At 42.7% G+C, this 24,564-nt stretch overlaps 1 protein-coding gene across 7 annotated transcripts; it reads left to right on the forward strand.

The window, feature by feature from the left end:
- The first annotated feature begins 899 nt into the window (after nucleotides 1-899).
- Pmp2 (peripheral myelin protein 2) lies at nucleotides 900-19,561 on the forward strand. 7 transcript variants are annotated; one of them, XM_036177738.1, is made up of 6 exons: nucleotides 1,002-1,044; nucleotides 1,130-1,272; nucleotides 1,965-2,078; nucleotides 2,165-2,337; nucleotides 2,496-2,597; nucleotides 19,065-19,561. In XM_036177738.1, the coding sequence occupies exons 3-6, from the start codon at nucleotides 1,991-1,993 to the stop codon at nucleotides 19,155-19,157; spliced, it is 456 nt and encodes a 151-aa protein (XP_036033631.1). In that variant the 5' UTR covers nucleotides 1,002-1,044; nucleotides 1,130-1,272; nucleotides 1,965-1,990; the 3' UTR covers nucleotides 19,158-19,561. The 7 variants fall into 7 exon arrangements, with proteins under 7 accessions (XP_036033633.1, XP_036033636.1, XP_036033632.1 ...); XM_036177739.1 differs by lacking the exon at nucleotides 1,130-1,272 and having other exon boundaries at nucleotides 982-1,044; XM_036177742.1 differs by lacking the exon at nucleotides 1,965-2,078 and having other exon boundaries at nucleotides 1,005-1,044; nucleotides 19,065-19,560.
- Nucleotides 19,562-24,564: the final 5,003 nt, after the last annotated feature.

Genomic DNA, 24,564 nt, shown 5'->3' on the forward strand with positions numbered 1-24,564 from the left:
CTTTTCCTCCTTATCAAGCTGGGAATAACAATACTATGTGTCTCTTGTGGGGCTGAGAGGATGAAATGAGGCAATCTGAAGAAAGCCCATCACCCGGGGACCATCCTCTACTGAGCTCTCAGCATATTATCAATTAATATTCCATCAGTATTGTTTTGTGGGAAATCAGCTTCTCATAAATATCTAGATTGTTATTAAATGTCTTGAATTCAAAGTTGTCATGGAAACTAAGAACTTATTATCTCCAGGTTTGCTTTTTAAAAAGGGACGAAATCTTAACCGTGGTCAAAGAGCATGCTACAGTGCTGCTTCTCATCCTGACGCATGAATGCAACTTCTGTGCTCTGCTGTGACAGAGTGACCTTCTTGTCTGCCTACTCAGCCTACCCAGAATATGAAAACTATGCCAAGCCTCCCTCACCTCTGAATGTGTCCTCACACTGTGACCCTCCTTTTCTCTCCCACAGCATATTTGAGACTCTTATTACAATGCTCACAAACCTTTTCCTTCTTTTAAGAAATCTTAATTGTGCAGAATCAGGATTAAGAGTCACCAAGGTGCCTAAACACACATGCACGTGCACTCGCACACACTTGTGGGCACACACACACACACACACACACACACAAACACACACACACACATGATCATATAATACATAGAAAGACTTAAACACTCATATCAATATAAGATCACCCAAAATATATTTTGAAGGTTCAAACAATACTTTCAGTTATTTTCATGGGTTTGGAAACACAGGGACATTATGTGGGCATTTCTTTTCCGATGAGTAGGCAGCTTATGACTTAAGAGTCATTCATCACCCGGTCCTGTCTCTGCTTTTCCCCATTGGATCTCAGGGTGAGTCACATGCTCTGGGTATCTTTGAAAAGAACTGTGTAAGGTCTCAGCATCTCATGGGCATCTGCTGCATCCCACCAGGAACTGTGTTGAACTCTCATCCATCACAATGAGCAACAAATTCCTAGGCACCTGGAAACTTGTCTCCAGTGAGCATTTTGATGACTACATGAAAGCTCTGGGTGAGAAACCCTCTACAGCGGACATTCTTCTAAAGAAAGATGCACGAGATTTTCTTCTGTTTTTTTTTTTTTTTTTTTTCCCCAGGTGTCTGGAGAATGTTGTGTGGGTTAAAGTGCAATCTTCTGTGTTGTTTATAAAATTTACTTTCACTTAATTGGCAATTAATTGTTGTAACTTAATTTACATGAAGCTATTTAAATGCATGGAACTTGAGGACAGTTTCACAGGTTTGTCATTGGAGATGGGAAAAATATTAAAATTTTAGTCAATCCATATGCTGGGATTTTGTGAAAGCTGGTTTCATAGAAATTAACGTGCTCATAAGATTAAGAGTTGAATATTAGAAAACCGCAATTTAAAATTTTAATCTTTATACAAACCAAAAATTATTTTTCTCTCTCTGCCTTGAGTTTGTCCATTATTAAATGATCTTGTAACTGTGTGAAGCTTGAGAAATGAAATATCTCCTGGATGAGGAGGATGTTTGTAATGTTTAAAAGTGGTTGAGATTAAAAGAACTGGTTGGCCGCAGTGTGTTCAGATTCAGTCACACTAATGAAGTGTTGGAACAGTGGCTACACACAGAAAAGGGTGACAGACAGTTTGTTTTATTTTGTTTTTTCCATTAGGCAGATTTAGGAACTACAAAATGTCAGAAATGAGATTCTATCAAGGATTTGAAGGGGGTGTTCTCTATGCCCATAGATCCTTATTGATGGAGAAAATATTACAGAATGGTTTGGGGGTGGAGAGAGAGAAGAATGATTGTCTCATTGAAAGCAGCTACAATGTTTGTGATTACAAACTAAAATATCTTTAATGCTTCATACGAATCTGAAATAACTTCTTTTGTGGTGAGGGTAGCACTGGGCATGGGAAAATGGGCAAACTGAATAGTTTTACGCTGTAAACTCTGTAGGCATCACTGTTGGAGAACTACACTAAATGTTTATGTCACTGGCATGCTTCTCACTCATTGTTGAAACCTGGGAGGAAGCCCTTGGCAGGAAGCCCTGCCATCTGCTCACTGAAGGTACCACCGAATACAGAATGTGGCCACCATCGTCTCTCAGATATGCTGCCTTTTCCAACACAATTTGATACTGCCTTGCTTTTCAGGTGTGGGGTTAGCCAACAGAAAACTGGGAAATTTGGCCAAGCCCAATGTGATCATCAGCAAGAAGGGGGACTATATGACCATAAGAACTGAAAGTGCCTTTAAAAATACAGAGGTCTCTTTCAAGCTGGGCCAGGAGTTTGAAGAAACTACAGCTGACAACAGAAAAACCAAGGTAATATGTGATATTTTTTCCTGAAAGTTGGTCCAGTCAACTATTGAGAGACGGGATTGTCCCTTCTAGGAGCCAGAGGGGTGAGGAATGGACATGACTTATTGAGACATCTGTCATGGACATAGAGGCAAGCCAACCACATGAATTTGTCTTCACAGAGCATCGTGACACTGGAGAGAGGATCACTGAGACACGTGCAGAAATGGGATGGCAAAGAGACCACCATAAAGAGAAAGTTGCTGGATGGGAAGATGGTAGTGGTAAGAGCATCCCTAGTTCTCAAGACAGAAATAATCTATATAAACACATTCATTATGCTCCTTGTTCTTTGGAATACAAATGGACAGAAATGCTAAGAATAAAGCCAGAGTTGGGGCTTGAGTAGAAAAACCATAAAAGATTCATAGTTAAGTCCTGTGTTAGCTCAAGATTTTCAAGTAGCAGTATCTAAACAATAAGTAGCAGTTTCAAGTAGCAGCTTAAACAATCATGAAAATATGGATAAATGTCACTTATTTGGACTTACAACAAAAATCTAAGTGTACACTTAGAAAGTAAAATATAACCCTGACAGGCTCAATTATAGATCATTTGTAGTAAAAGCACTTTGCTTTCTATGGTCCATAGGAACTTACAGTAAACAGTCTAAAAAGTGCAATCTAAACTGTAAGTCCTGGAGATCATTTAGTTAGCAGATCAGAATAAGGAAAAAGAGTCCACAAGATGGATTCCAAGGATTGTTAAGGCTGTGGCTCTTTACTCACTGATTAGCACAGACACTGACTATGCATACAATCCTCTAATGTTTTGAATAGTTCTTTCAGTGTGTATCGGGTCTTAGCTCTCGCTGCACAATAAATTTACATGGGGAGTCAGTTCCAACATGAGGGCCCCATTATAGATCAATCAATCCAAGTCTCTTAGGGAGTTTATTAGACTGCTCTTTGGGTAAGGCAAATGTGAAAATCATTTTTGTATTAGTCACCAGCTTTTAAAAAAAAATTCAGAGAGAACAATGCTGGAGACCTGCTTCAGCAGGGATGGAGGTGAAGGATGGGGGAGTGGGTAGGGGTCCCAAAGAGCATGTGTGGAGTGTGGAAGATTGGGGGATGGAACACAATCTGAAGTGAATCAGGATGGCTGTCAGCAGGTTTATTGAAGAAAGAATACACCTTTTATATTTTAGAGTTGCATGTAGGATTAAATGGGAGAAAGGGGGCATATGAGCTGGGGTGTGGCTTAAGATCAGGGGTTGAGGAATCTAGCATTGACCTTGACAGTAGGCACCTGTCATAGGCTAAGGAAGGGCCACAAGTTCCTCTAGCCAGAGATAAGGAGGATGACTGCGTTAGCCAGCAGGAACCTTCCTCAAGCCCTGAGGGAATGGAGGCCCTCATCCAGATGCCAGGCCTTGGGAAAAGGACTTTCTATTTCCCTCTTAACACTCTCAAAATGGAAGGTCCTGATGTCTTCCTCTCTTCCCATTACACAGCACCATTCTGATTTCTCTGTACTTATTAACTGAACTTTGGCTTTTAATGGCCTCTGTCTTTGGATCTGAATTGTAGGCATTTCATCCTTGCGATCAGGTGTGTCTAGTAAATCTCTAGCTTTCCTGTTCTTGGTGTAGTTAGGAAGGCACAATGGAATTCCTGGTTCCACAATGGTAGGGATTTCTCACCAAAGAATTATTTTGTTTAGGGAGGCCACTGTTAGTTAAATCCGTGTTGCTGGTGGCTGGCCACTGCCCGTGGGGGCCATGCTGGCAGAGGAGCGTGCTGGTGGAAGAATCACAAACCATAGTTACCTTTTAGAGCTTTATTGAGAGAAAGAGGGAAAGAGGGAGAGAGGGAGAGAGAGAGAGAGAGAGAGAGAGAGAGAGAGAGAGAGAGAGAGGGAGAAAGGGAGAAAGGGAGAAAGGGAGAGACAGAGAGACAGAGAGAGACAGCATGGAGGGAAGAGAGCAGAAAGAGAAAAGGGACGCGCAGAGGGCCCGCCCACTTTTTAGGCTGGGACACCGTCGCAGGCTGATGACGTAATTAAGGACATAATCCTTACAGCCACCATTGTACACATATTCATCCTTCAAAGTCCAAACAAAATTTCCCAAGGGGGAAGGCATTAACAGTGAGAATCATTAAAAATGAAAGTAAAAAGGTGCTGGAGAAGTGTGGTCTGCCATGTCGAAATGCTGGAACTTTGTCAAGGAGCAATGGTTGCTTATGTGGTCTATGCCATCTCCTCTTCTTAAAAAATTTTTGATTTAGACATCTAGAAATTATGATGAAGAGATCTAATAGGGCTTGTCAGTCACTAGAAGATGACCAGAAGGAGAAGGAAAAGGATGAGCACAAAGGCTAGTAGACTAATGCCCAAAAATCTCATGTCACAAGGAATTTAAGGAATTTATAAATCTTTCCACCTTGGAAGCTGAGAGAGATTGTGACAGCATGACTTAATTTAGTCAGTTGTAGTAATTTGGCCATGTAAGGTCTGTAACCAAAATATCTGGATTATATAGGGAAGAGCCTCTACAGGAAGGGCTGCCCAGCCTGGAGAGTTTAGGGCAAAGGGCTGCCTTTGTGAGCTCTAGACTGTAACAGGTAGGGACTGAGGGATTCTGGGAGAACCTGGCAGCCAGGTCCAGCTTTGATGTGTTAAATAGGCACCTGGTCTTTTGACCCGGGTTTGAAACTTGACACATCCCAGGCTTTTTGTTGACAATAAATGAATGATAAGGGGCGAAGAAGTCCTTTAAGACTACTTCCTGCTGACATTGGACTTAGTTAGGGACCCAAAAGATTGGAATGTTGACCAAATCCAGGAGGAGCAGCTGTTTCTCTTGCTGGCCTGGCTCCGTGGGAACTTCTGGAGTTGGAGCAGTTTGTAGTCTTTAATTGATTGGCAGTCTGCTGAAACAGACACATCACATATTAGGGGCAGAACATAAAGTCAATTTTATTTTTTCTTTTAGGTGTACAGTTGAAACTTCCAGGTCCACGGTCCAGGTAGCTTGGGGAGGAGAGTCCCAAGACCAGGGAAAGGGGAAGAATTCCTTCCCCACCCCCCACCTCCCCACCCCCCACCCAAGCACACACTGCCAGGAATTGGCAGGTGGAGAAATGGGGAAATGGGGAAATAGGCTGTTGATTAACAGGTACTTATCTGTAGTTTATCTGACCAATGGGGGAATCCAAGTCAATTCCCTGAAGCGAACAAGAGCCTTTTAGAAGACTGTGAATAGAAATTAGACAGATGTCTTTAGCACAAGGAGAAGCACCTTTAAGTCTATACTTAAAAAAAACACCAAAGAAAATTTACAGTCTTGAGCTTGTGACTGATTAGGAGCTGTGCTTTACGGGAACTAGATGGATAGATTTCAGAACTCTGTCGGTTAATGTGAAAGCTCTGAACTTCTGAAGTCTTAATGTAACACTGGTATAGAGAGGGAAAGAAATCTGAACCATTTTCATATACCTTAAAGCCATCTTCTTTCTTATACCTTCACAAACTGCATCCACACACCTTGAAACACCTTTTTCCTTTTTGCTTTATGTCCTCAGACCTTTACTCACACCTTAAAACATCTTCTTAGACCTAAAACATTTTTTTCAATCTTCATAACTTAGGCTTTCTTCTCCTGAGAACTTACATAAACTTTACACCTTTTTCCCCCATCATTCACTACAAGACACAGGTGGTTGATTACTGGGAGCAGTCTTTGTAAAGCGAGCTCCTTTAAATAAAGGAATGGTAGAAACATCACATTGAAATCTGTTTTGCGAGTTTCTCTCTTTTCTGGAGTCTGGTAGCCAGGTAAACTGTGTGTAGACCTGGAGCAGAGCTCTAGGAAAGTGAGGCCTGAGGCCTGAGGCCTGAGGCCTGAGGCCCGAATACTTTACACGTGAAGAGAATTGAGAAGGCAGCTGGAGCCTGGGGACAACGGAGCTGGGCGCTTGCTGCCCTTAAAGCGACCTATCTGTCAAGATTGCATATTAATAAAGACATTATAGTAAAATATTCCACAAACTTAAAGTGCTCTCAATTTAAATATTTTCCAGTATTTTTGTAATTTAAATGTTCTGCAAAACTCCAAAAATTTCCTCTTAAAACAGTTTAAAATCTCTCAGAAATAAAGCTTTCTTTTTTATTTCAAGAGGGAAAAAACAAGACACAGGCAAAACCGAGCTCCAACAGCGGAAATAGTCTTTCCAAAGGGGCTTGGGTCACCCCCATTACACAGCCTGCCTTCTAGGTCCCAGCCTGCTCCATTTAATTGTGGTTGTGGTTTCCGGTGGCAATCATATGGCACCAACACCTCCAAAATTGTTAAGGTCCCCCATTGCAAGTGGGCTCTCTTTAGCAACTCCAGCCCTGCCACGCGTTTGCAGCTTTCAAACTCCCCCAAATTTCACTGGTCATAATTGTGAACTACTGGAGCACTGGCATATGAATAGTTTATTCCTTTCTAAATGCAATCTTACGAGTTCCTTTTAAACTGCTGTTTTATTCCAAATGTCCTGTTCCCTGACTTGTATTTTAAATAGCCAATCTCCCTCTTTTAAGGAGTGTATAATGAAGGGTGTGGTCTGCACCAGAATTTATGAGAAGGTCTGAGAAAATCATTGCATCGTTCAACTGGTGTCTGACCATCTAAGACTGGAAGTCATTCCTCAAGACCTGCGGAAACTGCAGCTGGTTTGTCTGGGTTTTGCGTCTGTCTTAATATGCCCTATAAGCAAAGGTTTAAATTGAGGACTAACCAAAAGTTGTTAATTGAGACATTTTCCATTTCCATCCATGTCTTTACTGTGTTAAATCCCTCTGTATTGACTAGACACAAATAGTCCATGAAAACCATTGTCTGCTAAATTTCAACCTGGGCTGTGCTCATACTGTTTGAAACAATGATAAAAAGAAGTAATCAAATACTAAAAGAAAGTAAGAGTATTGACCTTAACAGTGATAAATGTCTCTAGGGTCTGGACAGTTATGAGGCAGGGGAAATCACAAAGAAAACAAAGCAAGAGGATGAGCTGTTTTAAACTGGGTGGTTCGAGTTTCAGCCAAAAGGAGCAGCCTCCATTCCATTTGGGCCAAAATTTATAATGTACAGACAATGAGATACGCATTTATCACAGCAACTGAACGTATTATGACAAGTGCATGTATCTATGCACTTCACATTCCGACCAAGATAAACACATTTCCTTAATCTTAGAAAGCTTCCTCATCCCCTCCCCAGGTAATATTTGTTCTGCTTCAACCCACCAGAAGCCAGGATGATACTGATTTGGTGCTAGATTAGCTTTGCCTAAAACAGAACCAGACCTCATGTATTCATTTCTGTTTCCTTTTAAAATTTCAGCACTGTTTCTTTTCTGGTTCATAGTCACATGTATTAGTCTTTTCATCGATGGGAATTATTCCATTGTATAACTGTGTCATTTTAGTTATCCATCCTTCTACTGAGACAATTGGGTTATATAACCAGTGTTTGTATATGATGAAGAGAGCTGCTACATTCTTGTACAAGACTTTATGAACATATGGCCTCTTTTGTGTTTAATAAATAACTAGCCATAAAATTATTGACTCCAGTAACTCTTGATATGCAAGAATGAGGTGCCACTGTGCTTACGTAAGAATGAAACTAATATATGATTGAGTAAATGATAATTGTGTGGCTGCTCATGGCAATCAGATGTTCATGGTGGTAGATGGCATATACAAATAAAGAATAAGAGAAGGCAGGGGAAAATCCATGAATAAGTACAATGAATCAGTATAAATCCATGATTTCTATCATGGTATGAATATGAAATGTCCCTTATGCATTGAAGTCTTGACCCCTTAACTGCTGGTGCTATCTTGGGAGATGATAAAAACTTTAGCAGGTGAGGTCTAGATGGAAGAAGTAGACCACTGAGGGCATCCCTTTAAAGGTTACCTCTAGCCCCCTCTTCTTTTTATGCCTCCTATCTTCCAGGAGTTTGGGTTGCCTCTGCCATATAGTCCAGTTGTGATGATGTTCTATGGCACCTCAGGCCCAGAACTACCGTAACTAACTAAGCAATTGGAAGTCTGACTTCCAAAGCTACCAGCAAAACTACCGCCCCCCCCCCACATACACACATTGTTTATATTGGGTGTTTTGTCACAGGGACAAAGTCTGACTGACACAGTCTCTAAGCTGTGTGTATATTCATAAAGAGATACAATTGTACAAGCACAACTACATGTGTATGTGTGTGATGCATGCATGTAGCTATTGTGTGTTTACATGCTTGGGTCTCCTAGTTTTGTCTCCCCAAAGAGCTCAGAAGTACAGGGCTTAGTGTCTAATTCCATTTCTCACCAAAAGGAACGAAAGTCCCTTGAAGAGATGGCTGATTTCACACCAGGACCAAGTAGGTGTTAAGTGATATTTAAACATTTTTATACACTAAAAATCAAAGATACTCAAAGAAATGATAGAGGTGTGTTATCTGAACAAAAATAAACTTCCATTGGCCAAACTTGGGGCAATTTGGATATAAAGTACTTGATAAATCACAAATTTAAAACCATTAATAAATCAGAATTTCATAAATTAAATCATCATGAATTGTAAAACACTGGAAAAAAGAGTAACCCAAGACTGTGCTGATATTGTGGCGAGATGATAGATGGTCGATAGACGATGGGTAGGAGCCATAGAGTGTATGCACCAGCTGGTAAATGTGAAAGGAGTTCTGGAAAACAGGCATTGGTTTTCAACCACAACAGTAAATACTGGCTCAAGCGAAATTATCAATGGATTATAAAGCTAGAAGAAACTGTGATGAGGAGTGCCTAAGCCTGGTTGGTCACTGGTTACTTTTCTTGTTGCTATGACGACACAGCTGACCAGAGTAACTGAAGGAAGGAAGGATTCACTTCAGCTCTCAGTTTAAGGATACAGTCCATCACGGTGAAGCAAGTGTAACGGAGGCAGGAAGCAGTTGGTCGCATTGCATCTGCAGCTAGGAAGGAGAGAGAGATGCACCCTGTGTTCAGTGAGCCGTCTCCTTTTCAGCCATGCTGGGACCTCAGCCCAGGGGATGAAACCACCTACATGCAGGATTCTTTCCTCAGTAGAATCTCGCTGGAAACGTCCTCATAGACAGTCAGTGGTGAGTCTCCCAGTTGACTCCAAATCCTGTCAAATTGCTGATGACATCACAGTTTTAAAGCATTCTCACACAAACTGCTAATGCAATTCAGGGGGGGAGGGAGAATGAATATGAGGTGTCAAAACTGAATGGCCACTTGGCTGGGTTGTCAAAATAAACCTCATCAATGAAGAGCAGACAAGCAACATGCACCTGAAAAGGGAGTAATGTCATCTATTGAACATTGTGTTGGCATCCATATGTGAGAATAATCAAAAGGAATCAACCAAGAAATTAAAGAATGAGGAATGTTGTATTTAAAAATGAAAGAGGGTATTGGCTGGATTCCTCAAAATTCCAATGTCATAAAAGATAAAAAGAGGCTGTGGAAATCTTCCAGATGACATTATACTGAAAATACATGGCAGCTACCTGCAGGGAACGATCCTGGATGTGTCTTGTGTATGTTACAAAGGAAAACATTAGGTCAGTCAGTGAATTACAGTATACACAGGGAAATAGGTTATAGTGAACTATGATTAAGGCAAAGACTGTCTCTGTTCTTGGAAAATACATGACATTTTGGGTAATGGGCTATATGTATGTGATTTAGTCTCACGTTTTTCAGAACAACATATGAGTGTTCGTAAACACACACACACACACACACACACACACACACACACACACACACACACACCCATCCACAGAGAACAGCAAAGCAAATGGGGTAAAGTCGGACAATAGTATAATCTGAATGAAAGGTGTGTTTGTTGCCTATGATTGCTTTGTTTCTCATGTTTGTTTTCTACAAATTAGTATGCTTCTCCCAACTTCCTTGTAAGTTTAAAATTATTCACAAAGAAGGTGTATTGTGCAAGCCTTTCTCTGCCTCTAGGTCTCCAGCTGATGTGTTTCTGGTGGGCCTTGTCAGCCTTGCTTTTCTTTTTGTCTGTCTCGTGCCAGGCGAAGCCATAGAAAAGGAATGTTCAGAACTGTGTTCCTAGTTGGAGCGGTTGATGGTAATGTCACTTGCCATAAAATGCATCCGTCAATAAATATAATTACTCTATTATATAAAAGCCCTGGGTACTTTTGACTTTCATAACAGGAAAAGTATTACATTACTAATGAGGAAGAGAAAATAATCATTTCAGCAGGTTATAAATGTTGCTAAATTTAAAAAGGTTTCTTAATAGCCACAAAGTAGGACATGGGGGAAAAAATCTAGTATCTGAATCCATTTCAGGTATTGTAGCATGACATATGTCATACTATGTCACATGTCATACTAATAACAGAAAGCCACTCCTCACTGTTCTGGAGGCTGGGTAGTGCAGGGTCCAGGTGCTGGTGATTTTGCTCTGTGTAGTCCTGCTTCCACACTGACAGATGTGTCATTTGCTTCCTCACATGCTGAGACTGGAGAGTGACTTCCCATGGGTTTCATTTATAAAGTATCAGTACAATTCAAGGGGGGGGTTCTACTTGTTCATGAAAGCTAATTACTTCCTAAAACAATTGAACCTGGCAGTTAGAATTTCAACATATGGATATGGGGAGAACACTTAAGGTTTGAATGTCAACTGTCCTGCAAAGGCCCATACACTAATATCTGGGTGATTGGCCCATGGTGCTATTAGGAGGTGATAAAACCTGTAGGAGGTAGGAGGCTCTAGTGGGAGACAACAAGATCACTGGAGTGTCTCATTGAAGAGTATATTGGGCTCCTGGGTGGTTCTCAGTTTCTTTGCATCCCATCCACCATGAGGTGAAGCCACACTCTACCTGCCACAATATTCTACCTCACCCATGGGACAAACATCCAATGGACCCAAATCTCTAAAACTGTGGACCAAAATAAGCGCTTTCTTCTTTGAAGTTGGCTTATCTTAGGTATTTGTAGTAGTGATGGAAATCGAACACAAACATCAGATAGCACTTAGGAACCATAATATTTAAAAATGAGCTCAATATACAATTTTGATTGTCTAGTATGTTTTATTTAATATTGTAGTGAAGAACAGTTAGACTGATTAGTTGAAGCTTCAAATCCCTCCTTACCAGCTGTGATCTTGGACACATTCCTCAACATACACACACACACACACACACACACACACACGCACACACACACACACACTGCAAGTTCCTTAGCCTAAAAATAAGTATATTAGAGAACACACTTCAAAGAGTTGTGAAAAATAAATAAGCCAATACATGTAAGGTGCTTAGACAAGTGTTTAGAAAAGATAAGGTGTGGTGGTATTGTGTTCCCTGAAATATTGTGCACCCTAGTAAACTTATCCGGGGTCAGAGACAGAACAGTCACAATTTTAAACATAGAGGATAGGCAGTGGTAGCACACACCTTTAATCCTAGCATTCCAGAGGCAGAAATCCATCTGTTCAAGGATACAGCCAAGCATGGTGACTCACGCCTTTAATCCCAGGGAGTGATGGTAGAAAACAGAAAGGTATATAAGGTGTAAGAACCAGAAACTAGAAGCTTTTGGTTGGTTAAGCTTCCAGGCTTTCGAGCAGCAGTTCAGCTGAATCCAGAAGCTTCCAGTCTGAGGAAACAGCATCAGCTGAGGAATTGGTGAGGTGAGGAAGCTGTGGCTTGTTCTGCTTCTCTGATCTTCCAGCATTCACCCCAGTAACTGGCCTCAGGTTTTTTTTTATTAATAAGACCTTCTAAGATTCATGCTCCAATAAGGCATTATAGAAGTATCTTCTATTATTATTGCTTATTATTTATTTACTTATTTATTATTGATTGATTGGTTGATTGGTTTGTCTTTTATAGCTCAGTCAGGTCTCAACTCACGATCCTCGTGCCTTGCCTCTAGAGCGTTGATTGCAGGCTCCCAAACACCAATCCTGGCTGTTCTGATGTTACTTATCTACTGATACATATGATGTTCAAATAGAACATTTTGTTTACAATGAAGAGAAACACAGCAGATCTTAGTACTAGGTTTTAAATAATTTGTAATTCAGGTGAAAAAGTCAAGAATACTATTCAAACAAAAATAAAAATCAAGAATCATATTAACCTTATCTGATGAATAAGCAAACAAACACTCCAAATTGGGATATTTAAAATGGGAGTTGGTGATTAGCTACTCCAATGGAGAGAAAGGAAGAACTGTGTGCAAGAGGCCTACTAGAAATGAATGGTGTGGAAAAGGGAGGGGGGGATGGGTGGAATTTGCTTTTATAGGTCCCTGGAGCACATGCGTTGGGTTTATGTAGCTACACCATGCATGCGTATAGATTATGTGATGCTGCACACAGGTTACATGATCATGTAGCACACAGATTACGTAGGAAGAACGGTCCTGGGATGACTAAGTATTCTGCCTGACTGATGGACAAGGCATGCACAGCCATGTAGCTGGGGATAGGGGAGGCAGCTGGGAATTGTAACAAATTGTATAATGTCTGACATACTTGATCAAGATTTTTAAGATGTTACTATGTCTAGGAACTGGCCAAAACTGACCTGAAGGGCTGATGGCTAGAGACAGATGTGGGGACATGTCTATAATCGAGCATTTAAGAGGAAGAGGCAGGGGGATGGTAAATGTGAGGCCAGGCCATTTGAGACATTTTGACCCCCTATCTACAAAAACAAAAATTTTCAAAAGCTGATTGTTGATTTTCAGAAAATGGGCAAGCCAATTTTTAGAAAGGAATGGAGGCTTGACATGAAGCACATTAAGAGTGTTTACATGAGAGAAGCTGGCTCAAACCAATGGGCTTTGCTTCTTAGGGAATTGGCTGGAACCACTCATTAGCATGTCGGTGCAGCAAAATGGCATCACACTTAGACTTCCCTTTTTTTTTCCCTTAAGAAAAAACACTAGCCAGGCGGTGGTGGCGCACATCTTTAATCCCAGCACTTGGGAGGCAGAGGCAGGTGTGATAGGAAATCACAACATGTCCACACGGTTGGGCTTTCCCCGCGGACCTCCTAGTTATTTCCAGTTCAAATTAGCCATTTCCAGGTCAAAACATCTCGTGTGACTAGGACTCCGTGGCTTTACATGGTTGCGTAAAGCGCACGGCCATGTAATCTACGCGCATGCATGGAGTAGCCACATGCGGTCCTGTACATATGCGTGGCTCACTCTTTAAAAAGCTGGTGCCATTTTGCACAGGTCTCTCTCCGCTTCTCTCTCTCCCCCTCTTCTCTCCTCTCCTCACTCATGTGTGTGCTTCACACAGGCCTGTCACCTCTATCCTCTATCCTCTATTAATAAACAGCTCTTCTGTGGATTTGTCGTGTTCAGGACGTGTTCCTCGCGGGGTAAGAGCGCCAAAATAACTAACAATGGTGCTGTGAGGGAACAGGAAACCCGGGAACCGGGGACAGAAACTCTGCACTACACTATCTGGGAACTCTGCTCTGTTCGCGACAGATCACTCTCCATTAGCCTGGTCGCACAAATCCGCATGCAACACCACTACTGATGGGTGAGTTTCCCCCTTCTCGGCTAGCGTAAATGGTTTCCTGAATCCGTGAGAACGACCGTTGAGCGTCCGGTGCCTCACTGGTTATTCTTGAGACTAGGGGAACCCCCGGCCATGGTCTTCACTGGCTATGGTCGGCCCCCATCTCAGGCCCAGATTTCCAGCCACCTCCCACGTCTGCAGCTTGAGATATTTTTCATGATAGGACCACCACCGTCGGATGCATCCTGGGGCTGTGTGAAGCCGGCATGTTCTTCACGCCCGACGGGCGGCTGGGCGTTAGGGAGTCCTTGCTTCACACAGCGACCCCCCCCCCTCCGCTGCAGACATGGGAAATAAGGCTTCCAACCCGATGCCTTAGGCTGTCTTCTTGAGGCTTTACTTAAAGATTCCTAAGCTTATCCGTCTCTGTACTGAGAGATGGCCCAAGTATGCTTTAAAAAATAACAAAAAAATCCCAATCTTTTACAGGAGTTATCTAATTCTGGCCAGCGAACAGGCAAATGGAAAGAGTTGCTCTTTATCTTAGCTTTCTCTCTCTCTAAAAGCTCTAAAAAGGTAACCATGGCTTGTGATTCTTCCACCAACCAGCACGCACCTCCAGCTGGCCGCCGCGAGTGGTGGCCAGCCATGAGAAGTGCGGCTTTCCACTATTGATACCGCCACGATTTTTCACAGTGAGTCTGCTGTTCTAATGGCTGAAATCTGAGCTATATGTTTGGGACGGACAATCCCAGGGGTTGTTCTCAGGCTGTGCTGGCTACGGCAGGCACATTTTTGCTCGGAGCAAAAAGTCTGTGGTCTACCGGGTGGACCCACTGCAGCACAGTCGCAGCCCTTCCCATCCCTTGACTAAGAGGATGGTGAACTTGAGCTGATTCTTAGATCTCTCTCCATTCTTTGGGGACACCCAAGATTGGAGTCTGATCCTGGTTTGTTATTTTAATTTTTTATTTTCCACTCAGCTATAGCCATGGGACAGAGGGCGGATACCACCCACTTACATTGGTAGATGGGGTGGGTACTGGTAAATCTGGCCGCTTAACAGCTTTGCTGTACCGGTAAACCTGACCGCATAACAGTGTGGCAGGTACTTCAGCCAGCGAACGGGAAAATAAGAGTTGCTTCATCTCCAAGCTTTCTGCTAAAGCTCTAAACCCTTTCTTTCCTTTCCCACTAAGGCGTCTGCCGTGTGTAACCTTTTCTGTCTGACTTCCACGCTGGTGGTGGGCGGGCTCAAATGCGTGGGCTTGGGCAGTTTCTAAGACTTGCCCTAACTCACCTTAACTCCACCCACTCATTCTCCAACTGCCTTGAGAACCACAGACGGGTCTAAAAGCAGCTGAGATCTAAACAATTAAGTTTACAATAATCAGGATGGCTCCTAAGCCAAAAAATCAGCTTATAGCCTCAGGCAAGTTTTCCAAAGGATCAGTTTACAGTCTGCCTACTGGCAGATCTTCCAAAAGCTGTCCTTAAGCCACCAATCGTCAGGAAAAATTCAGGACACAGAGTAAAATCCGTCTCTTGTTCCCGGCTAAAAATTAAGTATCTGGAGAACAAGGCTCCTGATCCCATGGGCAAAAGAGCTATCTGTGGCGTTTAAGGTGTGCCAGGAAAGAGAAGCCCGAAAACAAAATTGCCAAATGCTGGCACTCACTGACTCCCAAAAGCTGTTGGGTCCCTGTTTTAAGTGAAAAAGGTCATGGACTAGCGAATGCCCTGCCCATCAACAGCCTTGTCCTTGTGCTGCCTAGAAAGACAACCAGTCAGCTGACTGTCCCCAGGTGCCAAGACGCATGGGTACATCAAGCTAAGACCTCCAGCAAACCTAGGCTTGGCTACAGACACAGCAAGGAACCCAGAACTCAGCAGGAAAGCGATCAGTTTCTTTCCTTCTGGACACCAGAGCCATTGACTCAGTCCTGGGAGTTTTAGGATGTCACTCCTCCTTTCTATTGTCGGGTACAGAGGACAGCCTTATTTACCTCACCAGATTTAATTGTATTTTCAGAGTTACTTAATGAGAAAGATTTCCAACTAAGATAAGAGCTCATTGTCTCACTTTAAAGTGCCCGCCTGTGTTTCTCATGTGCATCCAGACAGGGCCACGATCTTTGCCTTGTCCCTAATTCAATGATCTTTGCCTTGTCCCTAATTAAAAAAAAAAAATAAGTTCTCTTCCACTCTCAAGCTCCAGAGGACACCAGGATCCACTGCCTTGTCACCAATTCCAGAGGAATGAGGTATCACCCCTTTCCCAACTAGGGCCACACAGGGCCGGAGGCAAAAGGGACCATCAAAATATGCAGGTAGTAAAGATATAACAGTCTATCACTATTCAATACTCAGCAACTGATCACCTGTGTAAATGCTAAATTAACAAAACAAACAGGTGCCTTAAATAAACTGCCTTAAATAAGGCTTGTCTCAGTAAAAATTAAGCAGAGTACTAAAACATCACATCCACCTTTTTAACATGTTTCCATCCAGACAGGCCAGATCTACCTCAGATAAATGTCAACTCCAAAAAACAAAATAATAATTAGTCTTTTCTCTAAGTAAGCTTTTATGTCACCAGTGTCTTGTCAGAAGGTTCCCAGCCACACCATAAAGGATGGACAGCTGCAGAACAAGGCATGGCAGAACTTCATCTCAGGACCAGCCATACCATGGAGGATGGACACAGCTGCAGGACTTCAGGACGCAGCTTTCCCATCTCCCTCCAAGAACCAATCGACGTCCACCATTCAGCCTGAAGCAATCTTTGAGAGAAACGGTGCCCCACACCCACTCATCCACATTTTTTTTTTCTTTTTTTAAGAGAAAATAAGTCAGGAATGATAGGAAATCACAACATGTCCACACGGTTGGGCTTTCCCGGTGGACCGCCTAGTTATTTACAGTTCAAAATAGCCATTTCCAGGTCAGAACATCTCACGTGACTAGGACTCTGTGGCTTTACATGGTTGCGTAAAGCATGCGTGGCCCACTCTTTAAAAAGCCGGTGCCATTTTGCACAGGTCTCTCTCCTCTCTCTCTCCTCTTCTCTCCTCTTCTTCTCTCCTCTCCTCACTCACGTGTGTGCTTCACACAGGCCTGTCACCTCTATCCTATATTAATAAACAGCTCTTCTGTGGATTTCTCGTGTTCGGGACGTGTTCCTCATGGGGTATGAGCGCTTAAATAACTAACAAGGCAGATCTCTGTGAGTTCGAGGCCAGCCTGGTCTCCTAAGCGAGTCCCAGGAAAGAGATGCAAAGCTACACAGAGAAACCCTGTTTGGAAAAACAAAAAAAAAACTTTATTTTTATGTGTTTGAGTGTCTTGCCTTCATGTAGGTATGTGCACCACATGGATCCCTGGTGCCCTCAGAGGTCATATGAGGGAGTCAGATCCCCAATTACGGAGCTGTCTCTCCGGCTCCTTCAATTTTTCATTTAAGAGTTGTAGTTTAATGTTGCTGATACTCCTTCTAATCCTAACTAGAGACTTAGTTTGTAATTGATGAAGTCACTTCAACTTACTCCTTAGGCTGACTCCTAATCCAAGCAGCATGTCTCTGAACATGGTTGCACAACAGAATCGCCAGAAAGCTAAACATCTGAGAACCAAGAGTAGATCAATCATGGTGCTGGAGGGCTGGCTCAGTGGTTAAAACACTGGCTGCTCTTCCAGAGTTCAGTTTCTAGCACGTACCTCGGGCAGTTCCTAAATGACTATAATAACTGTAGTACCTGAATGCCCATTAATAAACTCACACAGACACATACATATACATAAAAAGAAATCTCAAAAAAAGATTATATGCGTGGAATAATTATTATTATTATTATTATTATTATTATTATTATTGGCATGGGTGCTGGCTGAGACCTGGGCACTGCAGCCGTTAAGAGGCAAGCACAGACATATCAACAGTTTAAATTGTTTCTTGAGCAAGCCCCTGTTCATGAACCAGGCTGGGCCAAGCCCTAGGCAGGTTAGGCTCTGCTGAGAGGGGAAAGGCAGAACTCTCTGTAAGTTGTTTTTAGAAGCAAGACAGAGAAAGTATGTGGTGGATTACGGTGGACTGTCTCTACATGGAAGGTAATGTTTCTGGAAGTTTTGTTGGTTTTGCAGGGCTGGCCAGGAGAGCCTTCTGTCACTGAGCTGCACTCCAGGGCGTAGGTGGTTTCTGATTAGCTCTGAGCTTCAGTTTGCCTTGTACTCTGAGTTGTTTTTGGCTGGCTTCGGGTAGGAACTCAGAGCCCTGGAGTTCATTCCAGCCTAATGACCTCCAAATTACATTTCACCACTAGTCTCTAAACGCCCCGGGTGATCCCTGAGAGCCAGTGCACAGAAGTTAAAAAATGCCAACTTAAATGCAGGGAAAGGCCATTAAAATCAAGTGTAACAAGGCTTTCCAGTGTGGAATTAAGTACCTTCGGGCAGTCAAGGTACTACTGCCAGCATATGGTTATAAGGGTGTGAAATGGGCGAGTTCTTCGTTAGGGAAGCGGCTAATTATTTTCTCTTTGCTGTTTCCACAGGCGGCCATGCGATTGTCATTATTCAGCCTAAAGCACACACAAGAGTGAAGGTTCTCAAATGTGGGCCAGCAGGGGAACACAGCTTTAGAGATATGCCAGATCTTTGCAAAACAGAACTCCTTTCCCAGCAGAGTTCACAAAAATAATTACTCAAAATATTCAGCACAGAATAAGCTTTTTGCAAATTTTTTTTTTAATTCACCAGTTATCAGGTCCCAGTTATCTGTGTGGGATTTGGGTAGCACATACTGGAGCCTAAAATCCTCCCTTAGCCAACTGGGAGGAGAACAGTTGCAATTTGCCTGCTGATACAGAGTAAATCCTCCAATCCACGATAGAACTGATAGTTCTATCTATCCTGAAAAGGTTTTATTTTTGGTTGTGAGCCTAGACTTTAACGGCTGAGCCATCTCTCCAGCCCCCTGAAAAGGTTTTAAAACCAAACCCCTGACTAGCTACATTTCACACCCATAAGAGCAAATATTGTTGGAATTTGGGATGATGTGAATAGCCTGGCATTTGGCCTTACTCTGCCATTAATCTTGATCTTTTGTAATCTGTTTTTTTTTTTTTTTCCGCTCCAGGAATTAATGCACAGAGTGGATGAGAGCGTTTTAGCCAGATCATCCCACAGTCAGCAAAGGCACAAACTGAGGCACTTTGTCTGTTTGCAGTGATCAGCAAAACCCTGGATGAAAAATGAAGGAAAAGTGAGAAATAGCTCCCTGGCCATGAGACAGGAAGAGAGGCTCCCCTGTCTGGGAAGAGTGGAGAAGGCAACTCCATTGTTGTTTGCAGAACTTACTCCAGAAATCTCAAGAATGGTTCCAAACATAGGATACCACGTAACACCTCCCACCCCATTCTCTCAATCCCACTGAATACAGTGAAAAACCACATTACTTTCACCTGTAACTGTCAACATGTTGCCTTAAGCAAGTGTGCTGCTTGGCAAATTACAGATTCAATTCAATGGGCGGAGACAGATTGAACCAACAGTGGAGAAGGGGAGATGATGAGGCCGAGGCAGGACAGAAAGACAGGGAAGGAGAAGTGGACACGCGGCCCCATTCCTAACCCAGAAGTAATCTCCAATTGATAAGCACTTGCAAATGAAAGTATAGTTTCCTCCAAGGGAGTGTCACGGGGAAAACAAACTACTCTTTTTTGTTTGTTTTGTTTTGTTTTGTTGAGACAGGGTTTCTCCATGTAGTTCTGCCTGTCCTGAAACTCACTTTATAGACCAGGCTGGCCTTGAACTCACAGAGATCCACCTGCCTCTGCCTCTGTCTCCCTAGTGCTGGGATTAAAGACTTGAGCCACTACCGCCTGGCAAAACAAACTACTCCTAAGGGTGGGCTTCTAGTGTAGTGTTTTTATGAGAAATCTGAATGGGTGAATGAGTGGGTTTCAGTTTCCAGTATTTTCTCTTGGGCTCTTTTCCTTCTGTTTATTTGTTTTGTCCAATTCTGATGTGTTAGTTTTTGTTTTATCATATTATACTATACTATACTATTATATTATGAAACCTTAACTAATTAATCTTTATCAATAAAAAATCGGGAGTCAGATATGGGCTAAGAGCCTGAAAGATCAGAGAAGCAGGAGAACCACTACCAGTCACCTCCTACCTCTTCTGTTCCTTCATCCAAAAGGGCTGAGATCTCCCTCAGCCCTGCCTTACTACTTCCTGTCTCCTATCTGTCTACAGTCCTCCAAACCTCTATGGTTAATTGTGGTCAGCTATTGGCTAGCTCTGCCTTCTGACTCCAAGCAAGCTTTATTTGTCAGAACACAACCAAAATACCATACAACAGTATCATATCATATCATATCATATCATATATCATATCATACCATATATCATATCACATTGTATTCTTTTAGAGGCCTGTTTATTTTCTAATGAGAGGCAGAAATGGGCTGGGTCTGAATAGGAGGGCAGGTGGGAAGACCTGGAAGGAATAGAGGGAGGGAAAACTGTAATCAAGATATATTAGGTGAGTAAAAAAACAAAAAAGCCACTTTCAGTAAAAGGTGGTAAGAATATTAAAATACTAACAACTCATACTTGAAGTCTTAGTGTGAGGATGGCTTTGCTCATTTCTTATCAGCAAACATGCAGTTTCCTGGGAATTTCACAATAATTTTATAAGCTTTGTTTACAGTAAGAACTTACGTCTTATAAAAACAAGGATTCCCTTGACCTAGTGACCTCTGGAGTCAAGCTATGTCATGAAAAATGACCTTACACTTGAGATCTTCCTGCTCCCACTTCTTGAGTGCTGGGATTATAGGCCTGTGCCTCCAGCCCTGGCTTTTTGTGGTGCTGGAGATTGAACCATGGGCTCTGTGTATGCTAGGCAACCACTAGCTACATACGTAGTCTCTCTCCAAAAAAATAGAAAAACTACACCCAAGTCTCACTGAGCCCATTCTCTGGTAACACTGCAGCTGTATTAATAGGGTAAGATCTTGAAAGGCAATAAGTCCATTTTACAGCAAATTGTCTTAAATGCTGTGTTAGCTACTTAAGCATTACTATTATAAACCATTGTAACCAAGGCAACTTACAGAAGATATTTGGGTTTATGATTCCTGAGGGTTAGAGTCCATGATGATGTGTGTGCTCGGGGCGAGTATGGCTGCAGCAGCAGGCAGCTGAGGGGTCATGTCTTGAAGCCACAAGCACAAAGTAGAGAGAAACTCAGTCGTCAGGAATCTAAACTTTCAAAGCTCACCTCCCGTGCCACACTCCCTCCAGCAAGGCTACAACTCTTAGGTCTCCTCAATCAGCATCACTAACTGGGGACCAAGCATTCAAACGCCCAAGACTCTGGGATTCATGGGCCATTTGAACAACCACACTCATTTCCATTCTTTAAAAAACATTATTTTGGGGGCTAGGGAGATGGTTCCAGGGGATCTGATGCTGCTCTCTTCTGACCTCCCTGGACACCAGGCAAGCACATGGTGCACATACATTCATATACATAAATGCAAATCTAATGTTTCTTAAATTTTACTTTGTTTTTTATTTTATTACCAAGCACCCAACAGGGCAAAGCAAAGATTTTTTTTTTTTCTATTAGTGCCTTAGAGTTAAAAGCAGTTAGAATGCAAATCACTGGCCAAGATGCCTATGGCTCCTAGGTCCCTGCTGCTGTGGGACTCTGCAGTCCACATGATGTGGTCCTCTGTTTCCCAACATACCAAAGCACTTCCTCCAGCAGTTCACAAGGGCAGAATCTCTTAGAGCAGAGCCAAACCGTTTTGAATCTGTCTTTGGGGAAGAGCTGTAAAAAAGTAAAATAGAATCTTTTTACTTGTCTTAAAGTTATAGAAAGATCCATGTGGGTTGACAATGTTCTTTTCTGTTTTGCTTTGCCTCTGTGAACAATAAGAAGAGCACTTCTATCACTGTGAAGGAGCCTCTGCTCCTAGTGAGTAGCACCTGAGTCCTCCTGTTTGATGCTCAGAATAGCTCATAGAGTAGGTCCCTTTAAAAGCCCAGTTTGGCAGTCTGTCCAGGCAGAGCAAGGTTCAGTCATGTTCAGTCCAATTACCAGTAAGAGTGGGTCCCAAATCAGCTAAGTCCTCTCAAAGATGGCATCATAACCACTTCCTCATGTAGCAGGAAGCTGGGTTTCTCTCCTCTGCTTATCAAGTGGAATTGCTCAATTATATTTGCTTAGCCACTTCCTAGAAGAGAGCTATCCAAATCGCTGGCTTTCAGATCTTGTACTGTTTTACCTGCTCTTATAGTTAGAAATGTAGTGTAACAAGTGTGCAAAGATGCACACACTAATGAGGAAGATTAAAGGGAAGCCAGAATATTTTTTAATTGACTGTATTAACATGATGGAATATTACCAAGAAATTTAAATCAGTGACATGGATCAAAATTTACTTAACAAATGGAAAAAAAAGAAAGAAAGAAAGAAAGAAAAAGAAAAGGACATAACTGCTCCTATGTATGGTGGAGGAGAAACTTTTATTTTTTAATCAACAGACTCTTTTATTGTATTTTTGAAATTATCACATAATCACATCATTTGTCCCTTTCTCTTCCTCACTCTAAGCCCTTCCATATACTCCCCCTTTCTCTCTCAAGTTCTTGGCCCCTGTTTTCCATTAATTGTTGTTACATGCATATATGTATATATTCTTTTTTTTCCATTTCTCTTTATTAAGAAATTTTCTACTCACTCCACATACCACCCACAGATCCCCCCTCCTCCTTCCTCCCACCCCCCAGCCCTCTCTCCCAAGCCACCCTGCATCCCCACATCCCCCAAATCAAGGTCTCCCATGGGGAGTCAGCCGAGCCCAGCACACTGAGCCCAGGCAGGTCCAAGCCCCTCCCCACTGCACCAAGGCTGTGCAAGGCGTCACACCACAGGCTCCGGATTCCAGAAGCCTGCCCATGCACCAGAGACAGATCCCGATCCCCCTGCCTGGGTGCCCCCCAAACAGTTTGAGCCAAACAACCGTCTTCCATATCCAGAGGGCCCAGTCCAGTCCCATGGGGGCTCCACAGCCACCAGGCCACAGTTCATGGGCTTCCACTAGTGTGGCCGGTCATCTCTGCAGGTCCTCCCATCAGGGTCTCGACGTCCTGGAGGAGAAACTTTACTGCAGATAAAAGGGAGAGGTCACCAGAGGCAGAGACATCTGGGAGAGTCCAGAGTGGACATGACCCTGAACCATGAGAGGAGGTGAGGAGAGAGAGGGAAGAGAGGGAGCCAGGTGCGGCAGCCAGGAGGGCCAAAGGTGAATAGTGGCAGGTGACCAAAATGTCTGGACTGTATAAGGAAGAGCCTCTGGGGGAAGGGCAGCCCAGGCCCTGGCTGGAGAGTTCAGAGTAGAGGGCTGGGTGTGCCAGCCATCCCTTGTAACAGGTATGGACTGAAGGATGCAGGGAGAACCTGGCTGCCGCCAGGTCCACTTTGATGAGTTAAATAGGCACCTCAGCCATTTGTCCCCGGATTTTAGCCTTAACATTTACATGAAAAGATTAATTCAGTGTATAAATAAATGAAAGAAAGCTACAAAGAAACATGCCTAGTTTTGTTCATTTTTTGGAATAATATTCATACTGGGACGAGAGAAATGGCTCAGTGGTTAAGAGCACTGGCCACAAGCTGCTCGGTCAGAGGACTAGAGTCAAGTTCCAGCACCTAGGTCAGCTGCTCAGAGCCACCTGGAGGATCTGACAGGTTCCTCGGCCTCAGCTGGCCTCACACACACACACACACACACACACACACACACACACACACACAGTCACAGACACAGACATATACATATAAATAAACCTTTACAAAAAGAGTTAGCATGCCTACCATTTGTAAGTATGTACATGCAATGATTATACCAGGGCAGGAAGTCACACGGCTTGTGTGTATCAATTTATTTAAACTCAAAATGCCCTGAATGACTGTGACTTTTATTTGTTTGTGTGTTTCCATTTTATAGACAAGGGGAAAGATGCTTTTGCTGCAAACTGCCTAACTTATGTAAGACATAAGTACTTTAGAGTATTCACAAATAACATTAACAATGACTATCTCTCGGTGATGGGATTTGAAGAGACTTAATAATTTCCTGCAGTTTATAGGTTTTTCAAAATAAATATTTATATAATAGCAGAAACAGTTTTATTTTTATTCCCCCCCCCCTTTTTTTTTTCTGGAGTACTGGGAATTGCCTTTGTGTACACTAGACAAGCTCCTTACCTAACTAAGCTATATTCCCAGGCTGTATTTCAGTTTGAGAAAAAAAAATGTTTTGGTGTCCAATTTGATTTATACGGAAGTCACAAAAATACTAAGATCAGGTGATCTCAGCACAAAAGAGAACTAGTTAAAAATCAACCGTTCCCTCTTGCAAGTGGCACTTCATATACAGGTCAAAGGAGAGTTTAATGCGCTTATCAGAACCTTTGATACAGCAGACTAAAAGAGGGATTTCTCAGTTTAGAACTGCTTTAGAAGCGGCTCTTTCCACTGCAGAGTGTATGTAGCACACTGGCCAGCACACGGAGTCAGGGGGACACTGAGAACGGTGGTTTCCTCCGCTCTC

Source organism: Onychomys torridus, chromosome 2, assembly GCF_903995425.1.
Source record: "Onychomys torridus chromosome 2, mOncTor1.1, whole genome shotgun sequence".
Classification (NCBI taxonomy): Eukaryota; Metazoa; Chordata; class Mammalia; order Rodentia; family Cricetidae; genus Onychomys; species Onychomys torridus.

Excerpts from the sequence above, each read along its gene's own strand:
- Pmp2 (XM_036177739.1), top strand. The coding sequence starts at position 1,991 with ATGTTTATGTCACTGGCATGCTTCTCACTCATTGTTGAAACCTGGGAG. Across the intron at positions 2,079-2,164 it reads CTGCCATCTGCTCACTGAAG|GTGTGGGGTTAGCCAACAGA; the intron begins GTACCACCGAAT and ends CTTGCTTTTCAG. Across the intron at positions 2,338-2,495 it reads CTGACAACAGAAAAACCAAG|AGCATCGTGACACTGGAGAG; the intron begins GTAATATGTGAT and ends TTGTCTTCACAG.